Genomic DNA, 25,176 nt, shown 5'->3' with positions numbered 1-25,176 from the left:
GTTGGATCCAAATGCTGGTTTATTAGGCAATATCCAAAACAGGCAAGGGTCATACATCAGGCAAACAACAACATCAAAGGGAATCCAAAAACCGTAATCAATAATCCAGACGTGGGTCAGGGCAGGTAGCAAACATCCGTAAACACGATTAACAAGCAAGGTCAAAACAAGGCAATAGACAGAACAGAATAAACACTCAGTATGCAGACAATGCTAACAATACTTCACGTCATTCAAGAGTTCTGAGTGAGCTTAAATAGACCAGGTGATTACAAACAGGAAACAGGTGTGCTGAGCTGGTGGTGCCATGGATTGTGGGAAGAAGAATCCTGATGAGAGAGTCTGGCAATGTCCTCTGCAGACCAGCAGAGGGAGCCATCATGGCTCTCATAACAGTATGCAGCTATGTTATTTGCACAGTTTTAGCCAAATGGTTAAAAAAAAAACTTTGGTCAGCAGCTTACCATACACTTGAGAAAAATACTTTAAATACAATGCAATAATTTTTTAATCCCAAAAACATGGAATGTTTGACGTGACATACGGCTAAGTACGGTGACCCATACTCAGAATTTGTTCTCTGCATTTGACCCATCCAGTGCACACACGGCAGTGAACACACACACCGTGAACACACACCCGGAGCAGTGGGCAGCCATTTATGCTGCGGCGCCCTGGGAGCAGTTGGGGGGTTCGGTGCCTTGCTCAAGGGCACCTCAGTCGTGGCCGGCCCGAGACTCGAACCCACAACCTCAGCATTACGAGTCAGACTCTATAACCATTAGGTCACGACTTTTGTCTTTTGACTTTTGTTTTGAAGCACAGTAACGATAAAGGTTAGAGGCTGCTATGTGTTTTTTTTTAATGTTTTTTAGAAAGAAATATAGTAAAAAATAATGTAAATGTAGAGTTTTTAGGAATTTTCTTTCTTTTTTTTTTTCTTGTTTGTTTGTACCTGATCAGAGAGGTCCACGCCCCATGTGCTGGTTGTATTCAGTAATAGGTACAGGACATGGAAAACATGTATCTTGGTTTGTGAAGTGCATGTGGATGTCCATGCACTTCACAAACACAAGAGGTCCATCCCAAATCCACCTGATGGATCCCCTGCCAGGCTTTTTTTATTAGTGAATTAGCTGCATTTCTTAGGCAGTCCTTGACATTTTTTTTTTTTTGGCAGTCCATCTCTGTAATTCCCCTAAGCACCAAAACTCATAGTAAACAAGTCAGTTACGATCTTTAGGCTTGTGTAGAAATTATCTATATACACACCATAGACAGAGCTCAGAAAAAAAAATCACAAAAATGTTAGAGTTTAGCCTGTAGATTAGTCTGCACTGACAAACAACTTGAGGCCAATTTGAGTTTCATTAGTCCAATAAGCTCCTTTGTATAAAAAAAATAAGAACTTTTTATTTCACCTATAATAATGCAGACTTTACATATTATAGTTGTAGTCTTATAGTAATATGTGTATCTTTTAATACAATTCACAAATAACTGTCTTGGCAGATGAAACTGAAGACAGGTTTTTGAACTCAAAATTCTATTTTATTTTATTTTATTTTCACTTTTAAGCATTTTAACAATGCACACTATGCACACGCTCCACTACGCACTTAAAGTGGTTTCAATCGTTTAGCATACCACAGAGATTGAACCAAGAAAACACTTAAATGCATTGGCAAAATACATTCCAAGACTTATTTTATCTAGTTTTCTGACAATAAAATAATATTAGTCTAACATTAAAGTAAAATATACAGTATAGTTTTTAGTCATAGTGAAATTTAATTCAAATAATTTAGCACAGTTCTAAATATTCAAGTATCTTTATATATTATATAAAAGTATAATTCTAATTATAAGTAATTCTAATAATCCTATTTTTTGTGAAGAAATTGGGACTAATTGGGACTTTGGGAAATTGGGACTTCAATCCATTGCAGCTGTATTGTTCTGCATTGTTTAATTTAAAGCTATAATATGATTTTATATGCTTTTTGATAGGTAGAGGTATTACCCGGGCCAAGAGGATCAAGAGGGCCAAAGGTGGGTAGCATTATTTACATTGCTTTACCAAAGTATTTAACCACATTTATTGATATTATTCAACAATCCAATGTGTTTTCCTACTTTTCCTACTTTTAGCAGCTTAAGACTAATACTTTAAATCTGTTAAGATAACTACACCAGGTTATGTGTGTAACACAGCTCCCTGAGAAGGGAACGAATTGCTGCATTAGGGCTACTCGATGAGAATGCTTTTTTGAAGAGGTTGTGGCTGAAGGTCTGTGTGCGCACACGCCAATTAAATGGCTCAGATAGGACATATGACGAAGGAAATACACACCAACAAATCCATATAAGCGAAGTATATAATATACTTCAGCTTCTATTTGTCTGAAGGAAGTGCAACTTAGATTCTTGACTTGGATTTTGCCATTGTTGTCCACACAGGCTTCTCAATTACTTGTTCAGTCTCATGTCATTTCAAGACTGGACTACAGCAACTTTGGCAGGTCTACCTATGAATGCAATTTGTCCTTGTCAAATGATCCAAAATACAGCTTCACAACTTGTTTTCAACCTGCCTAAATGCTCACATACCACCACACTGCTGCACTCCCTCCACTGGCTTCCAGTAGCTGCACGCATCAGATTCAAAACACTGATGCTTGCCAACAAAGCCAAAAATGGACCAGCTTCCTCTTACCTCAAAGCTCTTATCACTCCTCGCACTGCACCTCGCTCCCTCAGATTTACTAGCACTGCTCGAATGGTCACGTAATCTTTCAGGGTAGGAGGTAAGTATAAGGAGGTAAGCAAGACTCTTTTCTGTTCTGGCACCAAGGTGGTGGAATGAACTTCCCTTAGATGTTCGTCCAAACAGCTGAGTCACTGGCTATCTTTAAAAGATGGGCGAGGACTTTCCATTTCCTGAAACAATTGAACTTTTTTTTCTCCTGTTATGTGTATGTTTAAAAAAAACAGTTTGGTTGATGGCATCCTAATTCTGCAATCTAGTGTTAATGTATTTAGATATTGCCTCAGGGCTCAATCCCTCAAAACAATCTAGCTCTTTAAGCAGGTCAGCCTGGTAAGCCTGCAAGGGCCTTACCTACAAAGGCTCTACACAGCTTAGAAAGAAGCAGAGGCTTTCTCCATGTGGGTGATGTAGCGGAGAGATAGCTTGTGAGTGTCTCGTCAACTGTAGGTAATCCTATGGTTTTCTAGCCTACAGTGCCCTAGCAGTGGTTGGGGAAAAGAGACAGGTAGAATAGGGATTCTTCAGGATCTCGATACCTTGAAATGGAGGTTTGAAAAACATGGCAGCTCCCTGCATGCAGAGCCTGATGCAGACAGCAACCTACTCTCTTCCAGGGAGTGAAATCATCAAGTGAGCTTCCAAATCTGAAATGGGAAGATCGGAGTCAGGGGAGAAAGCAAGAGTAAGGGAAGGACCCATCTCTTGTTTTGCTTCCGCCAACTCAATCTATAATATAGATGCCCTTATATGGACTCGTTGGCATGTATTCCTTTCATCATGTGTCCTATCCGAGAGATTAAATTGACATGTGCATACAGAGCTTCAACCTTGATGCAGCGCTGAGTTCCCTCAAAAGGGATCTCCTACTTGTTTGGAAATGTTTTTCACCCAATCTCTCTGGCAGGTTGTTTAGGTTGTTTGGATAACATTTGTGGACCACAGCTTACAGCTAGTGCCACAGATTCTTGATTGGATTAAGAAATAAGAGCTGAGCAAAAGCTTACCCTAACAAGCTGTCATCCAAGCACTTTACTGTTGGCATGTTGTTTACTGAGGAATGAGTAGTGCTGAGGAATGTAGTAGTGTGGGATTGTACCACTCATAGTATTTAAATAGAACCAAAAAGCTTGTTCACTCTCATCTGACTATAAAACCATTCCACAATTTAACTGGGTCACTCTGAGCCCCAGAGCACTTTGATGTGATTTTATTTCAGTAATGGATTCTTTCTAGCCACCCTAACTTACAGATCTTAATATTGTACATATCCATTGTCCCAGCCAATGATTTCTGTAGCATCTTATAAGTGATTGTTCCCTTCCTCTGTGGCTTCCCTTCCTCTTCTTGCTCTGATAACTAAGGGATGGTTGTATGATCAGTGACTGGGTGGTATGATGTGTTTTCCAATTCTTCATAATTACGGTGGCCAGGAAGAGCAAAACAAAATAACAAATTCCAAATCCGAAAACACAACAACAATTCAGAAAACAAAACCAAACAGATCCAAAAACAAAATAATAAATCCGAAAACACGACAATTCAGTAAACACTACAATTCAGAAAACAAAATAACAAATGCAAAAACAAAATAGCAAATCAGAAAACAAAATTACAAATCCAAAAACATAACGACAATTCTGAAAACATAATGACAATTTAGACAAACCGGAAAAGGTAGGTATATTTTGCGAATGGAACTTTCACTGATTGGATGAGACATCTGCCACTCAAGATATATAGGAGGTACAGCAGGCTGTGGCAGTAGAAAGTTGATTTGTGTGCATGAATGTGTATAAATGTATTGTCCTTACTGTGGATTAAAATATGGGGTTCTGCCAACTTCTGTTCTGAAACAGGCAAGTGAGGGTCCTCAAGCTCATACAGCACAGCAATTTGAATTGCTGTATGAAATTAATTATTGTATGAAATTAATACCTTACAAGCAATTCACACAGTGTGGGCTAACCTTTTTTTATAACCCTTCTCATTTTAAGAATCTCTTTTTTCATCTTTTTTGTCATTTCTTTCCATTTACATCTATTATTTTCTTTTTGTTCTTCATTTTTAATGTTTTCCCTCAGAATTATTGTCTGACAAATGGTATTTGAAGTAAGGTAATTTAAAAAAGTAAAATAAAATGATAACTTTTTTTGATTCACATGTAGACGTTAACTTTATCTTTAACGGTTCTTTCTCTTAGGGAGAGAGAGGAATGCCAGGGATACCAGGAGAACCAGGAGAAAAAGGAGAACCTGGTGTGGGAGTTCTTGGTCCACCTGTAAGAGAATTCTATATTATTATTTATGTTTTTCCTTAATTGTATTTTAAATGGACACCAGTTTTACCAAAATACAAGCAAACAAATTGTTACAGGTATGTTGCTTACTAATTCTTTGGTTGAAGTACTGTGTTTGAAGGATTTACAGGATATAATTATGTTAGACGTCACCTGTAGTTTTGTTAAAGAAAACTATTGTCCTGTAAATGTGTGGAAAATGATATTTCTATTACATCTTAAGGGGATGATGGGATCAAAAGGGGAGCCTGGAGTAGAGGTACATTCTTTTTGAAGTTTATCTATTATTTTTTTTCCTTACTGAATTAAGTGTTGGATTAGGAAGAAGAGACTGTTTTAAGATTATTCCTCTTTGCCTCAGGGTCCTCGTGGCCCTCCTGGTTTGCAAGGTCTTCCGGGAGTGCCAGGAATCCAGGTATCATTTGGCTAGTTATAAACAATGCTTTAATAATTTTAGCTCTGTATGCTATATTGTAAATTGTCTCTCAAATTCATAAGGAAAACAAGAATGTTTTTTGCAATGTTGACAACTAATTTAGAACAATAAACACTAAAATAATAAATTAAACATGCAAGAAAAGGCAAATATAAATATACACTTAGGAACTCCTTTTGATATCAAGAATCTTGCCTGTGGCATAATTGTTGGTGCCATAAGGACTGGTTTGAGTATTTGACCTACTGGGATTCCCATGCAGTGGAATACATGGTCTCCTGGGAATTCCATTAGTTTGGACCAATAACGAATAAAAGAAAAAACTTACAGTGAATGGCGATTCTGTGGACAGAAATGCTTTTTAGATAGGTCATCTGAGACTGGCTACACTGGTTTGAGACAGAAAGGCTATAGTAACTCGGGTAGTATTGTAAGTTACAATATCAGTATTGTTCATATTCAATATTGAGGTATCTAGATAAGAATTTGATAATGATCAATGTATGCCTAGCTATTCTTAATTATGTGTAATATTTAGAGCCATGTCTCATGAATTGATCAGGGCCAGTCATGTCTTTAAATTTTGCATGTATGTATCTGGGAATTTATGCAGCTTTTTTTCTGATTATTTCTTTTGCTCTTACATTAAGGGACCTCCAGGTCATGAAGGCAAACCAGGGCCTCCTGGTGAACCAGTGAGTTCAGTTCTCCTTGCATATATTAAAATACAAAACTGCATTCAAACATTCATATGACCCATGATCCAGTCACGAACTAGATTGGATAGATCATAAAATAGATTGGATAGATCAAAAAAAATCATACAGGTCAAATTACAAGATTTTATTTGTCATATATGCAGTTAAAAACAGTATACTTGAAATGAAATACTTGGATTAAAATTAAAACCTGGCCAAAATAGTATTTGATGCACAATTATGTTAGTAGTAACAGTACAGGATAGGCAAAAATGTAGTGCATAGTTCTTTTTGTTGCTGTCAGTGTGGGTGTGGGTGGAGTAAAGGATATGAGATATGGTGTTCTTTGACCCACTGGGTGGTCTGGAGGGGCTCCACAGTGTCAGTGATGGAGTAGCAAATGGATTTTTGTATAAACTACTCAAAGATCTTAGTCTAAAGATGGAGGACCAAGGAACAATAGCCATTTAGGCAAGAGGGTTTATTTTTATTGGCACAGGAATGAGACCTTTTAAAGCAGGTGGGGACCACACACTTAGCTAATATCTCCTTAAAGATCTACATAAACAAGCCTGCAAGCTGATCAGGGCATCAGGATCTCAAGGCAAGACATGATGTCTGGGCCACTCACTTTCCTGTTTCTTGTTTCAGAGTCTTCCAAACCTCATCTTCAGAGATGATCTACTTGCACATTTATCACTAACAGAGCTGCCTCCATCTGTAGCTCTAGAAAGCAGGCTAGTGCTAGCACAGTTAGCTATTAAGTGACCTAGAGAAGAGTCATATCTCATTAGTATACTCTTCCGAGAATATTTTGCAACAGCTTAGCTTCCTCCATTGTTGCATTCATACTGTACAAACAATACTAGTAATGTGATAGTCAACACCAAGGCTTCAAAGCTTGTATCAAAAAAATAAATACTGATGTGATGATAGAATCCCTTAATCCCTTGCACAGGATTCAAGTGCCTGTCTCCGCAGTCCCATGTGAGACAATATTCTAAAGGGCAAGGGAAGTAGTAGATAGAAATCAAACTCATCCCTATTGACTATTGAACAAGACCTATTCCTTAATAAAAATCTTGAAATTCTTCAAAAATTTCAGCTCCTCAGTTCCAAAGCACTTTAACTGTTCAGTTTAGAAGTACTTCATCTACCATTCCACAATAAACACTTATTAAATCATGGGTTTAGGACTAAGACAAAAAATTATTTACATAATGCTCAAGGTTGCAAGTCTTGAACAAAGCAGATTTATTAAAAAATAAATGCAACAGGACAAGTTAATATATTTCATTTAGAAATAATTCATAATTCAATCTGAAACTCTCTCATTTACTGATTCATACATACATACATACATACATTGGCACTGACACATGGCATACGAAACACTCATTATTTTATGGATTGTAACCTACTGTCAAAGTACAGGGGTGTCTCAATGGATAAAAAGACCCACATGCAGGACAGCTAAAAAACAGATTTATTAAACATAACTAACAAAACCGAAACTCAAAAATAATGACACAAACCACGAAGACATTACAGACACAAAACAAAAGACAAGGATTCTGCACTGCTGAAGCCATCGCGGCATGGCTAAATACTGAATACAGTTAGACACATAAGGGACAGGGTTGCTGAGGCTGGAAGAAATAGACAAGGGCAGGGCAGACACATGAACAGAAAATGTAAACAAAATGCAAATGGAAAAATCCGGGCTAGATCCTGACACCTACAGTGTTTATTACATGAAAAATCAAAAAACCGTCTGGGTTCTCTGGGACATTATTTATTCAATCTTTCAACAACAAGATGTCACTAGTTTTCACGATGTAGAAAATCTTTGAGTAATAAACCAATTGTTGAGTGGAAAGCCTCGGTGTATAACAAGGCCATTGTTTTTTAATGTCCTTGAAACTTGATCATGTAAATAATACCCATAAATGCTGTCTACATTTGAATTCATAAATCACAGTATATGTATGCCTTTGTGCCATTACTTTTGTGGGAAAGGTTAAAAGCCTTGCATGTAATTTCTCAAATTCTTGGATGAACTTGGTAAAAAATTTGTATTAACTCTTCTTGTGTTTTTTTTTACTCCAGGCAGCATTGCCGATCGTTGGAGATATTGCCTCACATCTGAAGGTAATGTCTTTCTGAAGGTAGTCTCTCTGGCTGCCTTGAGAGTATTAACTGAGACTGTATCAAAATGTTTACAAGGTCTTTGTTTAAATTATTGGATAGAGAAAATATGTACAATTAACAAAGCAAACAAAATCTTATAGCAGGTGAAAGATCCTTAACAGCGGTACATGAAAGTACAGCACAGAGACGTAGTTGTGAATGACAAAAATCACAAACGTGGATATATTTCACAGGTTTCTCAACAAAGTAAGCAGTGCAATAGGTTGAAGTCTACTTAAGTCATTTCAAGCTTATGGAGGGTGAAGGCCTAGGGAGGTGAGGCAGTCCAGTCAGCAGTGGTGGGGGTGAATGGATGGCTTTCCCCGAAGTGTTGCTAGAGCTTAGCAGCCTCCAGATAATCCACCTTCATGGAGTCTAGAAAAAAATGGTGCTGAATGCGGTCTTAGACAGGGCTTCCAGGGTGAAGGCAACCTGTCAGTAGATGACTCTTCCCCACACGCTCTACGAGATTGTCCATTCATAGAAGGATCTAGCTGTCAAACTCCAAAATCTGATTGAGCCTCCAGAAGTTATTGCACAGGGGGATTGTGCTTGGGGATCTGTTATAGGATAAGCAAATGCAGACACAGGACACCAAGGATCCACTTTTTCAGGATGTTACTGTTATAGATTTGTGTGCCACATCAACTGTTTGCTGGGCCGGAACTCCATGAGTTGTACTGGTCGGTTGGATGTCTTTCAGGATTTAGCCCAAGCTGAAGTGTGTGAGGAGCTCCCTGGCAATTTTTCGTGAGGTGGCTTTCCGAAATGGGATTGCCATCGGGGTATCAGGTGGCATACTCCACGAACAAATTTGTGACCAAGTGCTGACTTTGGTAATGGCCCGATGAGATCCATGCCTATCAAATGGGATAAAGATGATCGGGAGGGGGAGGAGAGGTGCTCTGCAGAATGCTAGTACTTCAGTGTTCATACCTGGATAGTTGAACCATTCCCACAGATTTTCTTTTGCCTAGATGTCCCTCTAGTGGGTGTGTATGAGACAGGAGCAGGAGAAGGGTCATACGGGGTCACCAGCAGTATGCAGGGATCCCTCTTCATGGTAATAATAATAATAATAGTAATAATAATAGGCCATTCTTTACAAGGAAGTTGATAGTAGGCAAACAGTAGTAGTTGGAGGTCAATACCAATGCTGCCATACAAAAAAAATGCCTGCCCCACAGGGCCATGTGCACTTGCATAGGCAACTGCTGCTTGCAGAAGAGGCAATACAGGAGTTGGACAATGCTACACACCTTGTGTAGTGGGCCCTGATAAGTTGAAGCCATTTCACAAACCTTGTTGAACGGTAATATGATCACCCCTTTTGCGGCCACCAATGCAGATGAAAAGTTGAGAGGAACAATGTACATAGGCCCTAATCGTCTGAACTGGGCATAATAACTGCATATTTTCTTGCTCTGGATACACATTAGCCAGAGGAAAGAAGGCATGCAGGATGACTAGCTGGCTAGTTGATAAGAGCACCTTCAGGGTGTAACACGGTATGGGGAGCAGAGTAGCTTTAACCATCCCATGAGTGAAATCCAGGTAGGAGGAGATTCCCTAAAAAAGACCAAAAAAGGGTGCCTCTTCATGGAGGCTTCATGGATGGGTGTGGCTAGCAGATGTAGCAGCAACAAACACTTTAAGGTGAGCTGGGTCCAGGTGGTGCTTTTTGCACCATGATAAGAAGAGTCATTGCATACCTTTTCCGAATGGGGTGTTTCCTAGATCTCAATATATGCTGCCAAGTGATCTGAGAGAGGTACCAGTCTGGTGATCTTGAGCTGTTTGGGTCCCTGAAACATTGTGCTCAAAATGAAGTATCGAGCTAAATAAGAAGGCGGATCACTAAGATGCAAGCCTAGTTAACGTTCATATCAAACATAAAAATGGGGGAGAAATGTGATTGTAAAACAATTTGTAATGGCAGCACTTTTGCTGATCTCTAAAGTTTAATGAATTTACAGAAAATATTATAACTTAAAACGCTCCCCTAAAAAACTGGCAAAATCTTGTCAACTTGTATACGAATAATTTTTTCAAAAGTCTGTTTAAAGTAAGATTTTTCTTTCCCAGGTTGTTGTATATTGTACTTATGTAACAAGCAACTATCAATAAAATAATAATTAAATTATTCTAATCAATAGATCAATAAAGTCCAGACACAACTTTTACTTGTCATGGGTACTACGGCCGAAGAAAAGAAGGGAAAGAAAGCCCATGCAGTTATAAATAATTACAAGTGATGAATAATGTATTCCACTGAGAAACTGTTTGTGCTTTTTTAAGCAAACAGGGTGAAGTATCACACCATTCAGTGTATAAAATTACACTTATCTAGCTTGTGGTTTGTGTGTGTTCACAAGTTTATTGTGCTATAGAATGCCTGCAGTTTGTGCCAGACCAGAATACCAGGATTACCTGGACAGAAAGGGGAGAAGGGAGCACCTGGAGCTTCTGGTGGAGATGGCATTCAAGGGGTCAAAGTAAGAGACTAAGAGCAAAGAGAAAATTATTACACTGACACATCTTTTATAATTAACATAAATACAAAATTCGTAAGAGTCTTTTTTTTTAAAGGTGAATAGAATTTCATATTTACTGTGTGTTTTGTTTTATAGGGTGATCAGGGTCTGAGAGGTATAGTTGGTAACCCAGGAAAAGAGGGTCCTAAGGTACAATATGACCATATGTGATATTATTGTCTGTTTTCTAGTGCTTTGACTATAGTCTGTGACTATAATCAATGCATGCATATTTGGAAACAGTTGGATTGATTTAAGTGTTACTGAAACTGCTAAGCAGTCCCCTGGGAAACAATAAAATGCATAATACATGTGGAGTGAAAGAGATGAGACGACAGTGACTGGACTGCTGTGAGCTGACAGGAAGTCTATATTGATTCAAATAAGCATTCTTTTTTCACGCATGGTGAGCAGAAAAGCATATCAGAATGCACAGCTCATCAAAACTTGAGGTGGTTGAGTGAACAGCATATAGTGCAAGAAATATTTATTTCTAGCAATTATAGCTAGTATCTCACAGTGGGTGAAACAGTGTTTGTGTTGTGGCCTGGTGTATATGAAACAACCGACTCTAGCTCCTATTGTCTGGGTGCTGGCCAAAGTATTTGGAAATATCATGTACCATGCTGTAGAGTACGCAAAAAACATGGTTGGGCTTATGTCCACTGCTCCCTGTTAGCCGGTGCAGTGGCACAGTGTAGGGCAGAGCTATGAAAAATAAGTATGCAGCACACATCTACAGAGTCCTTCCCAACTCTATGGCTAAGGACACAAAGCTCTTGACAACAGCAGAAATCCGCTTGTTCCGCTTGTTCCACTTGTATTTGGCAAGTATAATAATAATCTGAGGCTATTATGGGAGTCTGGACAGTTCATCAGGGCTGACGCTATGGGAACGCTTCAGTGAGGAAGTTGTGTCTGAAGCGCTGTGTGCAAACACGCCAATTTAATGGCTTGGGAAGGACATGTGACTAAGTGATTACACGCCAGTAAGTCCATATAAGGGCATCTACGTCACATTACTCCAGCTTCTTTGTCTTCAGGAAGTGCTCTGTGTATGTATGTCAATTGTTTGTCCTGTTTGTTTAGTGCAGGGAGAATATAGAAAAACAATAATATGTTGCAATCTAAGCATTTTAAGAAATGTGTGCATCCGCACCCACGCTTTATCGCAGGGTACGACACGCACTCTCTTTGCATTGTTTGTTTGGGAGAGGAGCATTCCCAGTGTGACAAAGCAGACGGCTCACTCCATAGGCCATGCAATGGCTGTGCTGGTTTCCACGGAGAGGTACCCATGGCTCAATTTAACTGATATTAAAGATAAGGATAGGTCCTCTCTCCTGGATGCCCCTGTGTCTCCTCAGGGCTTGTTCGGCGACGCATATCGACAGGCACCAGGAGGTAAATTGCCAGTCGGCAGCGAACAGCCTAGGTCATCTTCCACCCTCACCTAACCCCCTTCTAGCTCACTCAGGGCAGTAAGGAGGGTACGTGTGGCAGCCGTGCCCCCCCAGTCTAAGACTAGGGAGGCCAGTTGGCATACCTGGGCCCAGACCCAATGCCTGAGGGCCGGGGTTCCAAGGAACATCCCATTCAGGAAGGCTCCCCCTACTGCCTGCCCCGCCACCTTTGGCGTTTTGGGCTCTGAACTCTACTCTGAAGACTTACAGGTGCAGGATGCTCAGGCTCAAGGTTATCTTGTCCCAGATCAGCTCCAAAGACTGGTTTGTAACGATCAACCTCGAGGGTGCTTATTTTCACATAGGCATTCTGCCAGAGCACAGTTGGGTCTCCAGTGCATCTGTGTACTGAATTACCTTGATGACTGGCTCATTGTGGCCCAATCAAAGGCTATGGCGGCCAGTCATTGAGATGCTGTGCTTGCCCATATGAGGTCTCTAGGCCTCAAGTTGAACCCAGAAAAGTGTCTTTTTTCTCTTTCTCAGAGAACCACCTTTCTGAGGGTAGTTTGGGACTCCACCACGATACGGGCACATCTGTCTCCCGCTTGGGTGGCTTTCATCTTGTCAGCAGTGAAAGCTATTCGGCTAGGCCGAGGCCTCTCTGTCACAGAGGCCATTCCAGCTCTGGCTCAGGGGTGCGGGCTTTCATCCTCACAGTTATAAGGGTTATGTGCAGTGGTATTCGTACCCTTCTTATGTGGAAAAGACCCCGGTTCCTGGCCTTGGGTCTGACTCTAGGGGCGTGTCACCGTCGCAGGACCCTTTTGATGGACGCCTCACTTTCGGGCTGGGGAGCAGCCTTGGATGGTCGTCCTACCCAGGGTCTATGGTAGGGCCCCTATCTCTCATGGCACATAAACTGCCTGGAGATGAGGGCTGTGTTTCTAGCATTGAAGTGTTTCTAGCACTTTCTTCCACACCTCAGGGGCTGCCATGTCTTAGTGTGGACAGACAGCACTGTGGTGGTTTCCTATATCAATCATCAGGGCAGTCTGCGTTTGCGCCCCTTTTCAGGTTGGCACAGCAGATTCTGCTATGGGCAGAGACCAGGTTCCTTTCCCAGGGTATGTAAATTGGGAGGCAGACTTCCTGTCAGGGCAGGTGCTGAGGCCCAGGGAGTGATGTCTCCACACCCACATGATGGAGCGAATTTGGCTGGGCAGAAGTGGATCTGTTCGCCTCCAAGGAATCAACCCACTGTCCGCCGTGGCTTTCCCTCTCTCATCCAGCCCCTTTGGGCTTGGATGCCTTGGTATGGACATGGCCGAGGCTCCGTCTGAAAGCCTTCCCCCCAGTAGCTCTGCTCCCGCAAGTCCTAGCCAGAGTGCACCATGACCTGGTCAACCTTCTCCTAGTTGCCCCTCATTGGCCCTCTCGAGTTGATTCACGGTCCTAGACTCTTTCCTGAATGGCACTCAATGGGAGGTTCCCATCAGGGAGGATCTCCTCTCTCAGGCGCAGGGGGCACCCCCGCCCTGAGGTGTGGAAGCTTCAGGTCTGGCCCCTGATGGGGACCAGTCCATAGAGGCAGGCCTCTCATCTGAGGTGACCGAGACTCTACTGAATGCTAGGGCTCCCTCCACTACGAAGCTATATGCTCTGAAGTGGAGGCTTTTTTGCCTCTGGTGTGATGAACACTGTCAGGATCCAGTTCACTGCTCAGTTGGTACAGTGTTGGAGTTCCTGCACTCTTGTTTTTCTCGGGGCCTGTCCCTGTCTACTTTAAAGGTGTACGTGGCCGCCATTGATGCGAACCACGAGCCTGTCCTCGGGTCCTTCATTGGTAGGCACCCTCTGGTCTCTTGCTTTCTGCGTGGTGTCAGGCGGCTGAGGCCTTTTTGCAGACCATGCCTTCCTTCCTGGGATTTCTCTGTGGTCCTGGATGGACTGCTGTAAGGAATGCCAGGGGAAAAAATCTTTTGAGAGAGGCCAAGGCTAGGAGCAGAGCCAACTTCAGGGTCTGAAACTTCTCAGACAACATACATTTGTCCACGATCTTCAAAAAGATCTATGCTCCCTTGGGTCCAGGACAGGATTGGGAACATCCCAGTCCGGATTGGGAACAGTATCGCCAGCACCACCACACTGAGCACTGAAGCCCCTCAGGGCTGTGTGCTCAGTCCTCTGCTGTTTACCTTGCTGACTAACAAATGTGTAGTAATGCACATTCCATACCATATCCTCAAGTTCGCCAATGACATGACCGTGGTGGGTCTCATCAGCAAGAACGACAAGTCTGCATTGGAGGTGTCTGGTGTAGAGCTAACAACCTGTCTCTGAATATTGATAAAACTAAAGAGATGGTTGTTGTCTTCAGGAGCGCACAGTCACTTTCTGCTGAACATCGACTGATCCTCTGTAAAGATCATCAAGAGCACCAAATTGGGGTTCATCTGGCAGAGATTTTCACCTGGTCACTCAACACCATCTCCATCACCAAGATAGCTTAGCAGGGTCTCTACTTTCTACATAGACTGAGAAAAGCAAATGTCCCTCTCCCGATTCTCACTACATTTTGCAGCGGATAGTGAGAAAAGCTGAGAAGATCATTGGGGTCTCTCTTCCCTTCTCACCAACAGCATTGTAGATGACCCCTCACACACACTGTTCTCCCTTCTGCCATCTGGAAAAGGTTACCAAAGCATTCGGGCTCTCACGGCCAGACAGTGTGTTTCTTACCACAAGCCATGCCTCCTCAACAACTGAAATATACTGTACCAAGCACAATACACACACACACACACACACACACACACACACACACACACACACACACACACACACACACACACAAACTGTGTGGACTGCACTAATCTGCACCAAATACACACTCATCTAACTAATCTAACTGTTAACATGCTGTTTGCACACTGTTTTTGCTATCTTTGCACATGCTTTTTTGCACATTTCAGTCAATTGCTGTTTTGTACAACTCATTACAATACCTTATGTAACTGCTGCTATCATATTAAGTGTTCATTCCAGTATTTTTGCACATATAATGTAGAATATACAGTATGGTCGGTGTTGCTTTTGTGTATTGTCTTTTTTGTCTTGTATTGTTTGCATGTTTGCACCAGGTTCAAAATTTAGCCTTACTTTCTATAGTTATATTTTAGGGTTTATATAACAATGATATTCAGAGACAATTGCCGTGCTAACAAATTTGGTTTTGGCAGAGATAGTGGAGTCTACACACCTTCAGCCATTTGGAGTGAGCCTCCAATATTACTAGCACATTTGTTATTTAAAATGGACCCTCAAAATCCACGTGTATGCATTGCCAAAGTGACCCTAACTCTAGCTGACTATTTTCTAGGGGTGTATTGGTGTGGCTGCATCTGTTAGAATGAATGATATGTTTTTGACAAATGTTTGATTTGAGCATCAATACCAGGCTACCAGACATAACCATGAGCAACTGCCTTTATCCTATGCCCTGATATCAAATGTGTAAACTATCAATATCCTGCATCTCTGCTTGGAAATAATGACCACTCTCCAGTCCCACATGAGACATCCTTTTTGAAACGGATTTGTCTTAAGCCCCTCTCTCATTTTGAGCAATGTGAGATTTCTGGCTAACAAAATGGAGGAGCTGACAGGGCTAGTTAGATGTCAGTACTGTGCATGTAGTATCATGTGCTTTATAGGGACATGGTTGCACAAGGACATGGGACCAGATCAAAATGATCAAAATCAAAATGTCTCTGTCAAGAGCTTTAATACTGTTCGGCCCATCCAGGATGGCACTGAGAGTGGTCTGAGAAAAGGAGTGGGGATTGCCATTCTTGTTAACAAGAAACAAGAAGTGCAATCCTAGCCATATAATGGTTAAAAAGCAGATTTAAAAAGTGATTGCACATGCCATCATTGTAGCTGTACAGCTCTTAGCCAGCCTGACATCAGCAAGCAGCATTACTTCATACAACGACATACAAGTGCCCTCCACCATCTCAGGCGACTTCAACCACGTCACTACGAACAAAACATTGCCAACAATATCTGACCAGAGAGAAGAGTACTGTTGACTTAATGGATGCAAATGTAGGTAATTAATACAGCTTGTCTCCCCTCCTCCCACTGGGCAGGTCATAACCTGGTGCACCTCATTCATTTATTCATTTTCTACCGCTTTTTATCCAAACTTCTCGGGTCACGGGGAGCCTGTGCCTATCTCACACACACTCCAAACACACTCTCATTCACTCACTACAGACAATTTTCCAGAGATGCCAATCAACCTACCATGCATGTCTTTGGACTGGGGAGGAAACTGGAGTACCTGGAGGAAAACCCCGAGGCACAGGGAGAACATGCAAACTTCACACACACAATTTGACCCTGGAGGTGTGAGGCGAATGTGCTAAATTACTTGTTCAGTCTCTTGTCATTTCTAGACTGGATTACTGCAATGCACTGCTGGCAGGTCTACCTATGAACGCAATCCGTCCTCTGCAAATGATCCAAAATGCAGCTGCCCGGCTTGTTTTCAACCTGCCAAAGTTCTCGCATACCACCCCGCTGCAGCGATGACTCCACTGGCTTCCGGTAGCTGCACGCATCCGATTCAAAACTCTGATGCTGGCCTACAAAGCCAAAAATGGACCAGCTCCCTCTTACCTCAAAGCCCTCATCATTCCTCGCACTGCACCCCGCAACCTCCGATCTACCAGCACTGCTCGACTGGTTCCACCATCTCTCAGGTTAAGAGGCAAGTATACAACAAGACTCTTCTCTGTTCTGGCACCAAGGTGGTGGAATGAACTTCCCCTAGAGGTCCGGACAGCTGAATCACTGGCTATTTTCAAGCGGCGGTTGAAGACCTACTTGTTCAGAAACACTTCAACTAGCACTTCTTTCCTTATCTTTTGCATTAAAAAAAAAACAACCTTTGACACTTTTTCATTGTAACTTTGAACAAATGTTTTAAACTCATGGTATCTTAAGTATGTAACCTAGTGAACCAGCATTAATGTATTCAATGTTAGAGATTTAAGCACTTATGTACGTCGCTCTGGATAAGGGCCTCTGCCAAATGCTGTAAATGTAATGTCATGTAATGTAACCACTAAGCCACCATGCCCCCCTCATGCACCTGTGACCACCAGAACCATGAATAGATGGACTTATGAGGAACTTCAGGCCTGCTTTGAGGTTACAGACTAGCAGGCACTCTGTGAGCCACACGGAGAGGACTTATCGACTTCTGTGTTGTTTGCACCATACCACCCTTGCTATCCCAACCACCAGCCATTGGTAACAAAGGATATCGAGGCCACTCTGAATGAGAAGAAGTGGGCCAGCAAACTTAATCTGTTCTTCAAGAGATTTGATGATGTCCCTACTAAACCCCCAAGGATTCCTCTGTCTGCCCATCATCATTAGCCACTCAACTCTCTACATCACTTACTCCTCACAGACCCCCTGCCTGCCTCCAGCCTTCACCTTCTTTAACCCCTCCTCCTATTCACAGCTTCACACTATGTTCTCTCCGCTTTGACTCTGCATCTCTCCCCTCCACCCATCACCTCTGTGTCATTCACAACTGACCATGTTAGAAGACAGCTGAGGCAGCTTCACTCCAGCAAGGCAACAGGCTCTAATAAGATCTACCCTGGCATGCTCAAAGCCTTTGCCCCAGCTCTGTGGTGTACTTTACCATGTATTTAGAAGTAACCTTAGATTAGAGAAGTTCCCTCTGTTATGGAAGACCTTCTGACTCATCCTTGTTCCAAACACGTTATGCCACAGTGACTACAGGCCCATGGAACTAACATCCTATCCTATGAAGATCTTAATAATAATAAGAGAATAGTGCTGGAGGAGCTCAGGCCCATGGTTAGGCCATTCCCAGACCCACTTCAGTTTAGTTCAGTACACAACTTTTCCAGACGACTGAGGAGCTCATATGCATTTTTGTCATGTTGCTCTTCATCTGACCCAATCACTGATATGCCATCTAGATGGCAGTAAACATTGGGAGGGCCTTGTAAGTTCTGATCCTTTGCTCTCTGAAAAACAGCAGGAGCCAAAGCAATACCAAATGGTAATCAATTGTAACAAAACAGTCCCTTGGACCTGGTGAGAGTGATACATTTGTGTGAACTTTCATTTATGAAGTCTAGTCTGGCAAAGTGTTTGCCCCTTCCAGTGATGCAAATATGTACTCTATTTGTGTTTTGGTAGCGCTGCTTCATTTGATCCTTTTCTCACACTTTATTTCCTGTTCAGCCTGATTTTCTTGAGCGACTCTCTGCCAAATAGTGGTGGGGCCATAATAGATTGGCAATTGTGCCTTCTGTTTGTTCATTTCCACTTTAACTACAATAACTCCTGCTGGAGAAACCACTATATATGTTTTCAGGATCAGATTATAGTGTGCAGTGGTTTGTGGGCTAGTCAAGGAAATTCCATTTCCAAGATTTCTCCTTCCACTTTTGGCCACAAATTTGTGACAAGTCCTCATTCTAATCCACCGAAGGCGGTGCAAGCACTTTCTCAGTATTGTCAATTCTTGATGAGTCTTTCATATTTATCTAATGCATTCTTTTTTATGATGCAGATATTTTTCAGCCTTATTGACTTAGCCTGTTTACATTCAATTGCGTGTTTGCCTAAGTGTAAATGCTTGGAAAACCCAGCTGCTCTTTATAATAACAATCCTTCTCATTATGGCTTGTTCTCCCACAACGGTAGCACTTGTTATACCCTTCCTCTTGTAAGGACAGTGCATTCACTTTCAAAGAGCCACTTAACTGTTGAGATTCCCACATGGCCGCTTCCAAAGACACTGCAAACTCCACTGCCTTTTGAAATTTGAGAGCTGCTTTCCTCAGGAACTGTTTATGTATTGACTTCGTTTTCAGCCTGCACACAAAGCGATCTCTTCATGCATCTTGTAAATATGTTCAAAACTCTCAATGTTTACTCTGCCTTTTCAGAACTGTGGCATAGCCTGTTGACTGCATTTATGAAACCTAATTTTTCTGCAATCATGATTAGGTTTAAAGAGAAATGTTCTTTCAAGACAGACACAATGTCATCATATGACTTTGCACCGAGTTTATCCGGAGCAATTAAGATTTGCAGCAGTAGATGAAACAATTACACTCATGTTTTAGGGCAACTCATTTGTCAGTTAAAGAAACAAATTGTTAAAACAGCACTATGGATGACCCCCCATATTGTTTATAGGATACACAGCACCACCCATATCAAACTGTTTACATGATGTTTTTGCACACTTTTTGTTTTTTGCACATGCTGTCTTTCACAATTCAGTCGATTGCTGTTTTGCACAATACATTACAATACCTAATATAACTGCTGCAATTATATTAAGTGTTCATTGCAGTATTTCTGCACATGCAATATAGAATATACCATAATGTATGTACACTGGTCAGTGCTGCTTTTGTGTATTGTCTTCTGTGTAATGTCTCGTAATTTTTTGTCCTGCACTGTTCTTGCACTGTTTGCACCAAGTTGCACAGAGGCAATTTATGTGGCTATGACTGAGTTACTTAAGTTCTTAGCTCTGTTTTGTTTTACATAGCACCATGGTCCTGGAGAAACGTTGTCTCTTTTCACTGTGTATTGCAACAGCTATATATGACTTTTTGACTTGACTTCTTATTAAACAAATATTTGTCATTTATGTTGAATTTTGCACAAAGGCAATATTATTTTATCTTATGAGTGTGATTAAGATATAGTTTATACGAAATGTATACTCTGTGACAAAAACTTGCAGGGTGTGAAGGGAGAAAGGGGGTTTCCTGGCCTAGCCGGAGACAAAGGAGATGAGGTGAGATTGCAAGATGATTATAGTGGCTGGATAAAATGAATTAGGGATTGTGTGAATAAAGTAATAATGTTCATTTCATGTATATACCTAGGGTCCTCCGGGTGTGCCAGGAATCAAGGGGGAAACAGGTCAAATTGGCCCTCAAGTAAGTAGCTGCATGAGTATTTTTAAATAAAGACAGTAAATGAAAGTGAAGTGAAAGTGAAAGTGACGTGACATACGGCTAAGTACGGTGACACACACTCAGAATTCGTTCTCTATATTTGACCTATCCAAAGTGCAGACACACAGCAGTGAACACACACACCGTGAACACACACCCGGAGCAGTGGGCAGCCATTTATGCTGTGGCGCCCGGGGAGCAGTTGGGGGGTTTGGTGCCTTGCTCAAAGGCACCTCAGTCGTGGCCGGCCCGAGACTCGAACCCACAACCTTAGGATTACGAGTCAGACTCTATTGGTTGGTATACTGTTGGTTTTGAGAAAAAAACAAGTTTTCTCATTTTAGTCTTTAACATTTGCTCATTGTTTACAATTTACCTCAGTCAAAAAATTAATACTTACTTCCTGTCTAAGTAATCAGTGAGTATACCCTGGTTATAAAATTACAATATCAGAAAATGTACACATTATGCAGTGGTAAAGCAGATACATTAATAATGTTTGCATTATTTTTCACAACAGAGCACCCTGCTTTGTTTGATATCCATCACATTCCCTTTTCTTTAAATTTTGTAATAAAATGTGTTCCTTGAGATCAATGTTTTTGAACCAGGCTTGGTTAGGCACATCAAGATTCAAATGCACATGCACAAAATCTAGTCATAACAGTTCAATACAGCATAAATGCAAAGGTCTACATACCCTTATTACAATGTCAGGATTTTGTGATGTCAAACAACTAAACCAATATAAATCATGGCTAAACGTTTCCCTCCAGAATATGAAATGAAATATAAAATTAAATGAAAATCAATCAAAAGCTTTTTGGGCAGAAAAAAGGGTGGTGTAAAAATTCTAATTCAAACCTGTAGTGAAATGCTTTTGTGAATTATGACTGTCCATGATATGAAATAATTGTCAATTAACACTAGAATACTAGAAAGAATGATAATAAAAATAATGTAAAGGCATTATATAAAGTTGAATAATACACATTAGATAAATAACCAAGATTCATAAGCCCCTAAACATATAACTGAATCACTTTTTTTTTTTATTTCATTGGGATGACTCAGAAGAGTGTGATTATAAATAATGTCTTTTTTAAAGCTGAATGTAGTCAAGTGGAAGTGTGTATAGTTCTGACCTAGACAAAGACCTGGGTGAAAACCCAGGATTGAGGTAGTAGAAAAACTTGCCAATCCACAGATTTAGCTTTTTGTGCCAAAAAAATTGTTGCCATTATAGCCATCTGCTATGGTTGTCATGGAGAGGTATTTGTAGCACAGCTTTATAGGGATATAGGAGAAGGACCAAGCCTTCCCCCTGGGTGCCTCCTATTGCAGATAAACTCAGATGTTTGAGTTTTCTTGGGGAGGATTAATCTGAGTACTGTGATCTCCTCAAGGGTCACTAAAAAGAAGACCTCATGCTTGCGATCACATGTCCCTGAGAGCAGACCTGAGTGGAGTGGGTCTGAGTACACCATTACATTGTGTATTCAACCTCACTCTACACTCTCAGAGGGCCGTTCTGCTAACCCTGACACCTAATCCTCTTTTCCACCTGAAAGAATCGGGTGCTGGTTCAGAGCTAGCGCTAGTGCTGGTTCAAAGTTGGTTCCACTGGTGAACCTTCTAAGAACCGGTTTGCCTTTCCACCGGCTAGAGAGCCATCACAGCGCCGAGTGTGACGTCACTGTATACGTGTCACGTGTCCCAGCAACGTTAGCGCAGCAGCGGCAAACACAAACACAACAACAATGGCGGATGTTGCTTTACTTTTAATGCTCATGGCTTTGCGAACATACATTGGCATCCAAACGCGGCGAATGAAACGTGTACGTGCAGCTCCGTGTAATCTGTATAAACGGAGGTTGTAATCGATAAAGTACATACCGTTATATTATCGTTAACACAGAAAAAAAATTTAGCCTTAGCATGTAGCTACCTATGATCATGTGTGCTGATAATGTATCATATCGCGGTAAAGTAAAAATGTATTAAACATTAGTATACTTAAGGTACATTATCAAATGCGCTAACAGTAGCCCCGCCCCCAGCTCCTGATGTAAGCGGTTCTTAAGTCTAGACCAGCAACGTTTTGGTGCTACTTAAGAACCACTTTTCCTGGTTCGGAGCCGGTGCTTTGGCAGTCGAAACAGAAAGAACTGGTTCTAAATTAGGCTCTGGCTCCGAACCAGCACTCAAACTGCCTTGGTGGAAAAGGGGCACTAGAGTGATTCAAGGATCAGGAATGCCTAATCTTTGCTCACCAGCCAATTTAGTCAAAAAACATTAAACACAAACAATATTGTTGGTGAAATAACTTGAAACTGAAAATAACTGAAAATAATTTGGGACCTGATAAACTAAAGTGTGTCCTGTAATTAGCATCACAGGTGTCTTTAATCTTGTAATCAGCTAGTCTGCCTGTTTAAAGGCTATAAAACAACCTCCATGCAGCTTCATGTTTGTTTGAATACAGTGGCACATATTAGTCAGAAATTTGAGGTCCACATGTCTGTAGCCAAAAACATAGCATACAACATCAGGTGTTACCTCAAGAAGAGTGTGCTTTCCCCCACTCTGAGAACCAATTTTCTAAGGGTAGTATGGGATTTTGACATGATGCAGGATCAGTTGCCTCCTGCATAGAGAGAATCAATCCTTGCTGCTATGAACAGCATTAGGCAAAGTCTTTGGAGTTCTGTAGACTTTGAGACTATACTTCTGGGTCTCCAAGCAGCATCAGCCATTGTTATTCATTTATTCTACAACTAAAGAGATGGTTGTTGACTTCAGAAGAGCACAGAGCGTCCACTCCCGCTGAACATCGACGGATTATCCATCAAGAGCACCAAATTTCTTGGTGTTCATCTAGTGGAGAACTTCACCTGGTCACTCAACACCAGCTCCATTACTAAGAAAGCCCAGCAGCGTCTCTACTTCCTACGAAGGCTGAGAAAGACACATCCCCCCCCCTATAGAGCATTCTGAGCAGCTGCATTACTGTCTGGTTTGGGAACTGTGCGATCCCGGAACGCAAAACCCTGCAGCGGATAGTCAGGACAGCGGAGAAGATCATTGGTGTCTCTCTTCCCTCAATCATGGACACTTACACCACACGCTGCATCCGCACAGCCAACAGCATTGTGGATGACCCCACACACCCCTCACACACACTCTTCACCCTCCTGCCGTCTGGAAAAAAGGTGCCGAAGCATTCGGGCCCTCACGACCAGACTGTGTAACAGTTTCTTCCCACAAGCCATCAGACTTCTCAATAACTGAACTGAACTGTACTGAGCACAACATACACACACATCATCTGTATGGACTGCACAGACCTACACCAAACACACACACGGACACATCAAACTGTTTACATGCTGCTTACATCCATCAAACGGATGAGGCACCATGATCCTGGAGAACGTTGTCTCATTTCACTATGTACTGCAACATCTATATATGGTTGAAATGTCAATAAAAGCTTCTTGACTTGACCATTCATTTGGGGCTACTGCACATGAGACCTTCTAGTTCTGGCTCAAGAGCAGTAGCTTTCACACTCTGCTTTCACCCTGAAACCGGTCTCATGGGGCACTCCCATAGCATCAAGCCAACATAGAGCATCTCGTTCCTTTTTGAGGGAACCAGGTTACATACATAACCAGAGACATTTTTGCTATATAATCAAGACATTTCATATTTTAGTCAAAAGCTGAATGAAAGACAAATATCATAATTTCTGCTTTTTTATTTCCTGATGTTTGATCTATGAATTAGAGAACAATACTTTTGTTCAGGAAAGAAGAAATGGGAGACAGGCTTGAGACCTCAAAAAGTGCTTTATTTTTATTTTCAGCTGCATAAACATACAGGCACATTCATGGCTTTCTGTACTGAGTTCTCTCTCGGCTCTCACTTCTCCCTCACGTTTTGGTTCCCATTCGCTCACCCCCTTACTGCAAAAGAGGAAAAGTCATTTTTAAAAAAAGTACAAAAGTCCACTCTATATACACCAAACTTTGTTCAACCACACCCCTGCTTCATGCTTGACTGATGAGCTATATTCTCCAAATTTGGCTTTTTCTGTCAGAAAAGGGGATGGCCTCATCGGGAAAAAACAGACACAAATGCTTGGATAGCAAAACCAGGAGCTTCAATAATATAATGGAATTGACTCACAGAAAACACTGGAAAAAATCTAAAGCAACTAAGTACAAAACAAAAAACAGTCATATATGACACCCAAACTATGACAAGGGCTATAAAAAAACTAAATGCAACACAACCAATATAAATAGGGGACGTAGTAATGATACAGGAATAGGAACAGGTGTGCTGAAGTGGAAAGGAACTAAGGATTGGGCAGGGGCAATCACACGTGGAGACAAAATAAACAAAAACATATGGCACAGAACACACAAGCTGCTGGAATGCCCACAAAGGGAAATATACAACCTTTCTGACATTTCCATCATTTCTTGGTCAATCTTGGTTCAAGAACTTTTGTGGTTCATATCTATATTTCTTTCCAAATTCCAAACTGGCCTTCTGAATATTACTACTGAAGAGAATTTTTATCTTGTGTTTTGGCTAATTTTGCTCTCAAAGACTTATTTTTTTGCTTGGTAGTACACCAGGGGTGTCTTTTTCTCTTTCAGGACATTCAACATTTTTGAAGGCTATGTCCATGTAACATAGGTTTTGTGTTTTATTTTCTATGAGTTTTATTTTGATATCTGTTTCTTGTGTCTTGCTTCCCTTGCCCCCATGTCTCTTTTTTGTTATTGGTTCCCTGTGTGTA

General features: G+C 41.4%; 1 protein-coding gene across 8 annotated transcripts in view; it reads left to right on the top strand.

Moving 5' to 3' along the window:
- Window positions 1-25,176, top strand: part of LOC113660734 (collagen alpha-1(XIX) chain) — a 118,306-nt gene that overhangs the window by 52,389 nt on the left and 40,741 nt on the right. For all 8 annotated transcript variants that reach the window (XM_047816373.1, XM_047816375.1, XM_047816376.1 and 5 more), the window contains 10 exons: window positions 2,011-2,052; window positions 4,971-5,048; window positions 5,290-5,325; window positions 5,428-5,481; window positions 6,153-6,197; window positions 8,310-8,351; window positions 10,781-10,885; window positions 11,021-11,074; window positions 20,147-20,200; window positions 20,292-20,345. In XM_047816373.1, coding sequence (XP_047672329.1) covers window positions 2,011-2,052; window positions 4,971-5,048; window positions 5,290-5,325; window positions 5,428-5,481; window positions 6,153-6,197; window positions 8,310-8,351; window positions 10,781-10,885; window positions 11,021-11,074; window positions 20,147-20,200; window positions 20,292-20,345 — 564 coding nt within the window. The remainder of the gene's footprint in view (window positions 1-2,010; window positions 2,053-4,970; window positions 5,049-5,289; window positions 5,326-5,427; window positions 5,482-6,152; window positions 6,198-8,309; window positions 8,352-10,780; window positions 10,886-11,020; window positions 11,075-20,146; window positions 20,201-20,291; window positions 20,346-25,176) is intronic.

Source organism: Tachysurus fulvidraco, chromosome 7 (assembly GCF_022655615.1).
Source record: "Tachysurus fulvidraco isolate hzauxx_2018 chromosome 7, HZAU_PFXX_2.0, whole genome shotgun sequence".
NCBI classification, from domain to species: domain Eukaryota; kingdom Metazoa; phylum Chordata; class Actinopteri; order Siluriformes; family Bagridae; genus Tachysurus; species Tachysurus fulvidraco.
Note: the sequence above shows the minus strand (reverse complement) of the source record. Positions and strands in the feature narration are given on the sequence as shown.